The sequence below is a fragment of the Eucalyptus grandis genome, chromosome 3 (assembly GCF_016545825.1).
Source record: "Eucalyptus grandis isolate ANBG69807.140 chromosome 3, ASM1654582v1, whole genome shotgun sequence".
NCBI lineage: Eukaryota > Viridiplantae > Streptophyta > Magnoliopsida > Myrtales > Myrtaceae > Eucalyptus > Eucalyptus grandis.
In genome coordinates, this window is record NC_052614.1 from 8,893,219 (window position 1) to 8,904,091 (window position 10,873).

Below are 10,873 nucleotides of genomic sequence, written 5' to 3' on the forward strand. Positions count from 1 at the left end.
GATGTGGAAAAACACAAGGAAGACATTGATGAACATGAGCAGATCATCCGCTGCAGAAACTTGGGTTTGTCTTCTTTCGTTTAATCAATTGTTTTCTTGGGTGCTGGCCTCGAAGGAGTGCTGTGCACTCAAATGTGGATTGATCAATAATTGGAAGAAAAAACCAAAAAATTGAAAAGGATTAAAAAATAATAGTTTTGATTGGGAGTGATTTGGTCAAGGCGAAAGTAGGTGGCAGACCGTAATCCGTGGCGTCAGCCTTCAAAAAGTCAAAGATCAGTGTTTTGATTTTGCAATTTTGTCAAAGGATTGGAAGCTTTTACTTAGTTCTTCTCAAGGAGGAAGACATTCATCTCTAAAATAGCAAAATTGCACATATACAAATAGTCCCTAAACTTTGACTAGTTATGCAAAATAGTCCATAAACTTTTGATTTATTTAATATGATTCTTAAACTTTTAGTAATTGCTAAATTTAGTCTGTAAATTATATGAAAACATCAATGTTATCCTTCCTTTAATTTAAGTAAATAGAATTTGCTGATTTGGTTTCCGATCTAGTACTACTGAATGGTGGACAAAAATAATAATAATGTTATACGTGAATTTTCCATGTAATTATAATATAATTACCATTTTAATATGTTTAACTTGAAAAAAAATGATTATCTATGTTACTTGATGATTTAGATTATTATATCATTATCTGAGTTGAATATCTTACATGGAAAGTTCTTGTGTAATTTTTTTTTTTTTTTTGGGTCTATTGTTCAAACTTGCTTAATTGGAAGCCAAATCAACAAATTCCTTTTAAATTAAATTAATGAAATGATAACATTAAATATCTTCATATAATTTAGAGACTAGATTAAATATTTATCAAAATTTTATATATCATATTGAATAGATTATTCATCTGAATTATATCATTTGGAATTTTGAAATATGTGATGTTTTCTTTTTGTGTTTCCTCTTAAGAAGGTTCTCGAATACTTTAAGTTGAGATTATGAAAATAAAATTAGTTTATGATCATGAGAGGGATCTTATGCTTGCTAATGTTGCTTTCGCCGAATAAATCTTTGGCTTCTTCCTTGATAATCCCTGCAAGTGTTTAAAATAAAATAACAAATAAAAAAACGCAACAAAGCACCATTTAGAGACATTCTAGAAGCTCCATTCAATAGAATAGGATACTTGTGTGCTCCAGTCTGTTCCAATCACAAAATGATAATTTTTTTTATAATTGGAATGAAAAAGTTCCCCCCAATGGCTGTTCATCAGCACACAAAATTAAATAAAAATAGGGCTATGTATTTAATGTCTTGATTTTGTAGCCATGACCAAGTTTATATTGTGGGACAAGGCCAGCTAAGGCAAAAGGCCAAGATGAGAGTTTTGTCTGCCTCTGCCAGACAGACCCCAATGTGCAACTTGCATTTCAGTGGACAGCTCAATTTGTTAAAAATTCCTAACAAAGTTTAACTGGAGAATCAAAGCATTTATCAATTAATCTGTTTCCTTAAGAAGGAAAAAAAGAGAGTAAAAGAAAGAGCTTAATACTATATAGCTGAATAAATTATTGAAACACAACTTCTAAAACTTTGCATAGTATTCATCTTCTTTCGGAATTCAACCTACCATCAATAATTAAAACCGAAGCAAATATTGCGCACATTATAAAAGCGAAGCTGTCAAATTGAAATTCAAAAGAATTTTGTAATGCATTGTATGTCCTAGAATAGGTCCAATTCTTCTACCATTTCCCCGGTCGATGACTATTCATAACTTTTACCTTGACACCAATGAATTTAGAGATTATTATATCATGTCAATAACTAACCTCTTTCTTAATAATTTCAATTATAATATTGTATGAACTCTCTCTTAAAAAAACAAACTTTGACTTAGTCGGAAGATCACGAAAAAACTACAATTTGAAAAATGGAAGAGGAAGATTATATACTGCATTAAAGATAACTAATATTTGGTACATCTATCTAGTTTTATTTCCCGATTTTCATTCTAAAAAAATGTTGCTAATTAGATCTTTTAGAATTTGTGCATGATCATCTAGTTCTAATGGTCAAAAGAGGGTGACCAATTGCTACGAACGTTCCTTGCAATTGCAACCACCTCACCTAGACTTATGGAATTTCACCGACCCACCTAATAGTCAATTTTCTCATTCAAAAACAATGCTAACCATGTCACCCATTGACCACGTTTTTCGTTTTCTTTTAACGATTGCCATCACGGCACTTTGGACCTTTTTTTCTTCCTAAGATCAATAGATTAGTGGCGGCCGTGGTAGAAACTAGAGAATTGCATAGGAGATGTCATCACGGATGACATACGGTAGAAATTAGAGAATTGCCTAGGAGATGTCATCACGGATGACATACGGAACGCGGTGATGTGCAAAGGCGTAGAACATTAGTAGGAGAGCAAGCTTCATGCGGGCATGGGAGGCTTAGTTTCGTAATCGTCTTGCTGAAAAGTATAATCTTGCGCAGAAAGCAAACAAAAATGCAACAATCTATCATTAAAAATGTGGCGGTTAAGTTTAAATGTATAGATTATTTTAATGTAACAAAATTTTCCACGTGCGATCATCGTGCCATGCTTCAATGGAGCACGTTGTTCTCTCTCGCACACGCGCAATTAATTCAAACGCGTGAGGAAATTTCACTATGGCCGCCATTAAAATGACATGATGTTACCTTTTGCTTTATGGCAACTTTGATCCCCAAAACGTGTCCAACAATCAAAACATAGACGGGGATTGTATAAGCTCGTGCGGATACCAAAATTAGCTGTCCCTATTGGTGTATCTATCTTCAATTTCCCTATCGTCTCTCACACGCCATCGCGTAAAATGAAAATGAATCAAGCCGACTCATTCATAGCTCCTCAAGCATGAGAACTTAAGGAACACACGGAGTCATCGAACAAGGTCGCATTCACACCGCTAGACGCGAGAACACCAATATCTTGTTTGGATCGTGGATTGATAGCCCGTGGCTCGTTCATTCATCTTACCGAAGAGACTCATAGATCCATCAATTCCCAAGTAACTCGGTCATCGATTCATCCTCTATGCCCGCTTGGCTTGAAAACGACCCATGTGCTCGGCCATGATGCCTGCTTGAGGGGAGCCACGCGATGCATTTGTCTTTGTCTAGAGGTGTGCTTGTCGATCGGCTGACACCTATTTCGGGGACTATTGAACATTATTATGAGTCATTCTTAACTCATTCCTATGCCCGTGACATGGGTCATGCATCGCCCCATGATCGCCCAAACGAGATCATGCCATCTTTCCAACTTATTTCGAACCTTACTGGACCATACTATCGTTTTCTCAAACCCAATTCATCCCTGCCCCTCTCTCTCCCTCTCTTGGCACAACCCCATGAACAGCCACGTCCCTCGCCTTGCTTGATTACCACGGCGACAGCGACCACCACCACCATTGCTGGCGCCAACGACGGGGGCGCGCGCATCTCTCTCTCTCTCTCTCTCTCTCACGTCACCCTTTCATCTCTCTTCTTCGTCAAAGGCCGAGCTCAGCAGCGTGAATTGTCGACGTCAAGCCCGGCGCAGCATGACGACAGGGTGAGCGGAGATGGGCTATTGGATATCTGGACAACGCGTCACCTTTTCATCTCTCTTCTTCGTCAAAGGCCGAGCTCGGCAGCGTGAATTGTCGACGTCAAGCCCAGCGCAGCATGACGACAGGGTGAGCGGAGATGGGCTATTGGACATCTGGACAACGATGATGGACACGATGACAAACCGGTGGAGGCGCTCGAGTGGTTTTGTGGGCGACGGAAGGCGGCTGCAGGTTGAGGTGCATAGGAGATGGAAAGCGGCTGTGCTTGAATTCGTGCGGGATTGAATCCGATGCGGTGAACGCTCAAAATGAGATGGACAGACAACACGATATCGTGATGATGAGGGACAAAGAAATGCATACGTAAGGAGAGACAGCCGACCTGCATCCAGCATATGGACATGCACGCTAGCGAAAAGCTCCAATCATATTAACTTTCATTAAAACTTGTGTTTCGAGATAAGAAAAATTTTGTCAAAATACATGAATCTGTTGCTAAATGACGTTGCAGTGTTTTAAGATGTAAACCCACTTTAGATGAGGATAAAAACTGAAAGGTAGACGCAGTTGGCTTTTTTTTTTTTGCCCCCCAATTATAGTGCTGATCAAGCAACATAAACCTTCTTTTCTTTTCTTTTTACCATCTTCCCTCCTCAGCAAATGCGTCCTTCTCGAACGAATATTCCACATTTTATATATTGTTGTGCGATTGCACGGCCCGTTATCAACTGGAACGGGCTAGGTTTCTAATGGGCTCATACGTTGATTTTGTCATCTTAGGCCCTGTCTGAATCTTGGACAGAGTCGATGCTGACAATTCCTCTAGCTCTTTGTAATTTTGGGAGGAATTGCTTTTGTCGTGAGTCGATGGCAAAGCATCGCGAGTAGGAATCATCATCCATCACTTCACCATTCTCATTCAAGCCCTTTGAAGTTTTAAATTCCGAGATCTTCTCGAAATTATCATGTGCTACTTTTTGCAAGACTTATCGTAATCGTACTTTTTTCGCCTAAGAGATAGGTTAAATTCTATTACATATGATCGGATGAAGTTTTAATTTGTTTCACATGAATTGTGGGATCAAGTGATCTCCCATGGGATTTCAGTGGGTTCATCCTAAACCATACAAGTCATTTTCCACTTGCCTAGCAAATTATTACGAAGAAAGCCTATCAATTAAGTCTTGAGTCCATCAAACCCTCAACTTACCTCACGAACAAGGTCAAATACAAGCCTAATCCCAATGAAAGGCTCAGGCCAAAGCACGACACCATCAGTCGTATCCGATGACGTTGAAAATCGAATCTATACCTAGAGCTCTTAGAAAAAACGCAAGAGCATCCTATTCCCCGTCAGCTCTCTTGATCTCACATTCATCATATGGTTCACAAAGTGATAAGGTCGTGTGTTTTTATTCGTAGATTCTTGTTATAGGAGCAATATCGCCATCAATCAAGACAAAACAAGGCGTCTCTCTCTGTCAATTTTCTTGTGCTGAAAAAATATCTCATCTCTACCATCGATCTCATGCTTCTTGTTGTTTTCTAAATAATAATTCAAGTGGTCGAATAATACAACACGTACAAGGCAGAATAATCTGGTCATGTGCGCTCCACTAACATATGACAAAAAGGGGTTGTATAGGTTGAACAGACTCTTTAGGTGATCATTTTCAATGACCATGGATGGCAATTTAGGAAAAAATAAGATGAAGATCTAATTCGATCAAGGAATTGAGTGGGATCGAGATGTACTTTTTGAGTCGATTATCCATGCTAAACACTTCAATTTAGCTCCAATCTTATTGACCATGTCACAAAAAATCTCCAATTGATAAACTTGTACTATATTTGTCTCTAATTAGCATATACCTATGCTACTTTTACACCAAACTTATGGTAAATTTGAGATTTTTATAGGGTAATTATGACATAGGTGTACCGATTTAAAATGAAGGTAGTATGGATATACCAGTTTAAAAAATGTGGCACAAATCTACCAATTCAAAAGTTTTTATGACGTAAAAATTAATTTGACATAAATGTGATATGAATATACCAACTTTTCTTTTTGTGGTTTTATCCTTTTAAAAAAAAAAAAAAAAAATCAAGACCAATCATTTGAATAATTATTGCACCATTATATTTATGGTGTCCTTTTTTTCTAAATTAGTCAGCACATAATAAACTCAGGATTTCGAGTTGCGCTAAATGCTTGATTTCATTGATTCCTCATATTCCTTTTTTTGCATCTCCTTAATGAACATATTCCAAGCCGTTCATCATCAAAATGGGGAAAGGTTGAAGCTTTCCATCTCCATGACTTTTCTATGACTTTTCGTGTTGGATCTCAATTTTATCACCAAATCTAGATTTTTGGCCAAAAAAAATTCTTCAATTCTAGATTATTGGGCCAATCAAGAAAGAGAGAATCTTTCTTGAGCGAAGTTTTGTGGACCACACGACGTGAGCTGGCCTTTGTTTTGGTGTGACTAAGCTCAATATACTCGAATTGAATAGAAGGGGTGAAGTCAATTGTGCGAGCTTGATTTCTCGCATAATATATTCATCACGTGGGATGCCTAACTTTAATTTAATATAGTATTTCTTTTCACGTGTAACCTAACTTAATCACATATCAAAAGTAAATTCTAAGCTCATTCAAGTTTAAACTTTGCATAAATCCCATCCTATTCATAAAAATCAAAGTAAACATTAGTAACGCGTTTCTTACTATAGTGAATGTATGAATAGAACTAAGATTTTACGAGAACCCAATTAATTATATTAGATTCACCAACCCATTCAAATCACGCATTTCCAAGCTGGACTTCCAACTCGGAGCAAACCTAAAAAGGAAGGGGTCTTGCTAATGACTATATCTGGGCATTTGTTAAATTATGCCTAATGAGGAAATATGCAATTTTTTAAACAACGGTTGTGCGCATTATGGGTATAATCGGCATTTATGCACTGTTTCCTCATTTAGTTGTTTGATAAGTGCCTCAAAAGCCCTTTACAACAAAATTCATGACAAAAAAGAACTCAATCTCCCATAATTGACGTACTCATATTGAAAAAGATTCAATTCAAGATCAAATTTTAGTCAATTGAGTTCGAATAGCTAACATGTAACTTGATTGTTTGCTCATTAGCCTTAGAGAACTATTTAATATACTCATTTCACTCTCAAGAGCACCATTTCAAGCAATGAATCTATAATTTCTTGAAAGACAAATCACACAATTGAAAATTGTCGTGGGGACGTATATCTTACGGTAATCATACAAATCATTTCATATGTATCTTAATATTCTATTCAGATTTTATTTATTTCGTGAAGAATAGATGATTTAGAAAATACTTTCTTAAAAACGATTGTTTATATCGTTTGTAAAATTAAAAGAGGGAAAAGTATTTTATTATTTATGAAAATATTTAAATAGAAGTCGTTATCAATAATAAAAATATTTTTATTAGCCACTTATTTTAAGTGAGCAATAGTGACTCCACGTCATCACACACGTCAGGCCCGTGGAAAAATAAAGAGGGGAAGAAACCAAAAACGAATTAATAACAGTCACCTGCCCCTCCCCTTCATTCTCGGTACGTAAGACAAGACCCAGTTGGGGTCCCCCACGTGGCGATCCGCGGTTGGGCGCTGCCCGGTCGGTATCTTCTCGGCTTCTCTTCAGACTTCGTGGTTAAAAGAGATTCCATCCTCCCTGCATTTTCCTCGTCCACTTGTCCGATCTCCGACCCACATTTCTTGGAATCCACAGAGAGAGAGAGAGAGAGAGAGAGAGAAATGGCTCGCGCGAGGCTCCTGTGCTCCGCCGTCCTCCTCCTCGTCGCCGTCGCCGTCTCCGCCGCGGCGTCGAGCTTCGAGGAGTCCAACCCCATCCGGCTCTTCCCCGACGGCGGCCTCCGCGACCTCGAGTCCTCCATCGTCCAGATCGTCGGCCGCACCCGCCACGCCTTCTCCTTCGCCCGCTTCGCCAACAGGTGAGATAACGACGACCCGCTCGACGATCGCTCATCTGGGTGTGCTCTCCGCCTGTCGATTCGCCTGTTTCTCTGCTAAAGCTTCGACCTTTTTTCCGATTTTTTTTTTTTTTTTTTCGGTTCTTGGTGGTGGTTGGTGGTTCTTGACTGGTTGGTGTTTTGTGGTTTAGGTATGGGAAGAGGTACGAGACCGCGGAGGAGATCAAGCTGCGGTTCGAGATCTTCAGGGAGAATCTCAAGTTGATCCGATCCACCAACAAGAAGGGCTTGCCCTACACCCTCGGTGTCAATAGTATGTGTGGAAATTTCTCCGTTTCGATTTCTTGCTTTTAGAACTGACGATCAATTTGATCATAGTCGTTCGATTAGAGATGGTGTTTTAGCTGTTGTTGCTGCTGTCATCGTTGACTTTGATTTGTGCTTGATGGGTTTGACAGAGTTTGCTGATTGGAGCTGGGAGGAGTTCAGGAGGCACAGACTGGGAGCTGCTCAAAACTGCTCTGCCACCACCAAGGGCAACCACAAGCTCACCGACGAAGCTCTTCCCGAGATGGTATTTTTCGCTTCGATGACTCGAAGAAGCTTTCCGCTTATATCATCCTTCGTTCAATGGGATAGAACAACTTAAATTAGACTAGCCGCTGTGCTACTTTTTTGCTGTGTGGTGTCTTCCGTATCGACTGGCGTTTTCTCTGCTAAATTACATTAGAACAATTATTCAGCTGCTACTCACAGCCTTGCCTTGGCATCATATTTTCGTTTCCTTCCAATAATTTAATACACGATTCAGTTATAGCACCAAAAATCCATTAGCTCCATCCATGATGTCGACTGAACTTTTTTGTTCTCTTGTTTACCAAATGAAAATGCTTGCTGAAACGATCATTCCCCAGCTCAAGGTTTCAGCACTTCCCATGAGACCTAGGACTAAACTGCTGATTGCTGTAGAATCTGTTAGCATATCATTGAAGATTGAGACCTATGTCAGTATTAGATGTTCATTTTCTTCCAATCCTTCATATGTGCAGAAAGACTGGAGAGAAAAGGGCATTGTAAGCCCAATTAAAGATCAGGGGCACTGTGGATCTTGCTGGACTTTCAGGTTTTTCTTTATTTCCTTTTTAGATTCATATTTGTCTCTCCGTAGTATAGCTATAACAGACACAGTTATAGCTTTGGAACTCATTGAAATGTCATTATGCTAGACTGCTGGTGACTTCTAATTTGAACTTTTGCAGTACCACTGGAGCTCTTGAGGCTGCTTATCACCAAGCATTCGGGAAACAAATCTCTCTGTCTGAGCAGCAGCTTGTGGACTGCGCTGGGGCTTTCAACAACTTTGGATGTAGTGGTGGACTGCCATCCCAAGCCTTTGAGTACGTCAAGTACAACGGTGGCCTTGATACCGAGGAAGCATATCCTTATACCGCAGTGGATGGTAGCTGCAAATTCTCGGCTGATAATGTTGGTGTCCAAGTGCTCGACTCTGTTAACATCACCTTGGTAAGTTTTGTGGACTATCTGTAGATTTAGCGAAAATTAAAGGAAAAAGAAAAGAAATTGCATAAAGATAGATTCAAATTGCTGATCTGTTTATATTTGCATACATGGTGGATTCAGGGTGCTGAGGATGAACTAAAGCATGCAGTTGCCTTCGTCCGGCCAGTGAGTGTGGCATTCCAGGTCGTGAAAGACTTCAGATTGTACAAGTCGGGTGTCTACACGAGCGATACATGCGGTAGCACTTCCATGGTGAGCATTTGCTAATATAATGAAAGGAGCACTATCGCCATCTCGATCATGTCTGAAGGATGCTAGTGTGTAGGAATTAGAGAGCCTTCTATATGTCGATAAATCTCAACCATGACATTTACTTGAGTACCTATCTTGTCGAGAATAAGTTTTGCATGCAAGGCGATGTTCATGCTCTCGTCTAATGTAAACTGAATGTCCTATATTAGGATGTGAACCATGCTGTTCTCGCTGTTGGTTATGGAGTTGAAGATGGTGTTCCGTTCTGGCTCATCAAGAATTCCTGGGGAGCAGACTGGGGTGACCACGGATACTTCAAGATGGAGATGGGAAAGAACATGTGTGTAAGTCCCCTCCTATATAAAATTCTTTGATTTTAGTAGTATTAACCAAAATATACGCTTTTGAAATTCTCGCAGTCTTTCAGTTCATGTCCATTCATTCTTTGATTAATTTCCTAGTAAGTTACTCCCTGCTCATCTAATGTTCTTAAATTGCAGGAGTCGCTACTTGTGCATCATACCCTGTTGTGGCCTAGATTGTTTCCAGAGGATCAATGGGTTTTTGTGCCAGGTAATTCGAGATATATATATTTCGCATGAAGAATTGCTCCGCCCTGAGTTGGAATGCTATAGTGTTAGCACAAAAGGGTTTAGCTTAGTGCAAAAAATAATCATCAGGACAGCTGCAACTCCGTATGGTTATTGTTATATGAACAAAGACCTTGTAAATACCTTTCTATGTTTGTGTGGCATGGAACGCTATCTTTGCAAGAATAACGCATCAAATTCCCACCAACGCTGTGTTTCTGGGAAAGGAAGAAACGTATTGCTTACATTCATTATGAACCCGACTTTTGGTAAATCAAATTCTCGGCAAAGCTACGCCTTCCCGAGTGAATGAACTAGTTCTGCAATTTTGTCAAAAGGATTCTCCTAGATAAAAAACTCGCTAACAAAAGTCAGTCTCCCTGAATTGTTTTGCATTCAACGTGTATACGACTGCTAAACTCGACGGAAAAGGCCCTCGACTCGTCGTCAAATCATCAAAGACAAACCATTGATTAAAGCCCTTAAATGGATTTATATATCCGATACTAAACAGGAAAGATCTATTCAGTAGATTTCACGATCCCAAAATTTTCTCAGATCTTGATATAAATTAATGGAATGTCATGTCATTTGGACTTCAAAAATGCATTGCAGAATTTAAGAGGATTATAAATTATATTTTCAATCCATATTCTCAATTCATGGTCTATATTGATGATGTATTTATTTATTCTTCAAGTATTGATCACCATTTCAAACACATATCTATTTTCATAAAAATAGTTAGAAACAATGGATTGGTGGTTTCCCCTACCTAAGTATCACTTTTTCAAATGAAAATCAGATTTCCTGCCAGTGAATTATTATTCTAATCGAAATATCTATAATATTAAAGGATTCCAAATGAAATCAAAGACAAAACCCAACTACAAAAATTGTCGTGAAGTCTCGA

At 38.8% G+C, this 10,873-nt stretch overlaps 1 protein-coding gene across 1 annotated transcript; it reads left to right on the forward strand.

Moving 5' to 3' along the window:
• The first annotated feature begins 7,337 nt into the window (after window positions 1-7,337).
• On the forward strand, window positions 7,338-10,211 carry LOC104436415 (thiol protease aleurain). The gene is made up of 7 exons (XM_039310087.1): window positions 7,338-7,618; window positions 7,789-7,910; window positions 8,056-8,171; window positions 8,647-8,720; window positions 8,857-9,121; window positions 9,239-9,370; window positions 9,580-10,211. Exons 1-7 carry the CDS (start codon window positions 7,422-7,424, stop codon window positions 9,742-9,744), a joined length of 1,071 nt encoding a protein of 356 aa, XP_039166021.1. The 5' UTR covers window positions 7,338-7,421; the 3' UTR covers window positions 9,745-10,211.
• Window positions 10,212-10,873: the final 662 nt, after the last annotated feature.

Excerpts from the sequence above, each read along its gene's own strand:
- LOC104436415 (XM_039310087.1), top strand. The coding sequence starts at position 7,422 with ATGGCTCGCGCGAGGCTCCTGTGCTCCGCCGTCCTCCTCCTCGTCGCC. Across the intron at positions 8,172-8,646 it reads ACGAAGCTCTTCCCGAGATG|AAAGACTGGAGAGAAAAGGG; the intron begins GTATTTTTCGCT and ends TCATATGTGCAG. Across the intron at positions 9,122-9,238 it reads ACTCTGTTAACATCACCTTG|GGTGCTGAGGATGAACTAAA; the intron begins GTAAGTTTTGTG and ends TGGTGGATTCAG.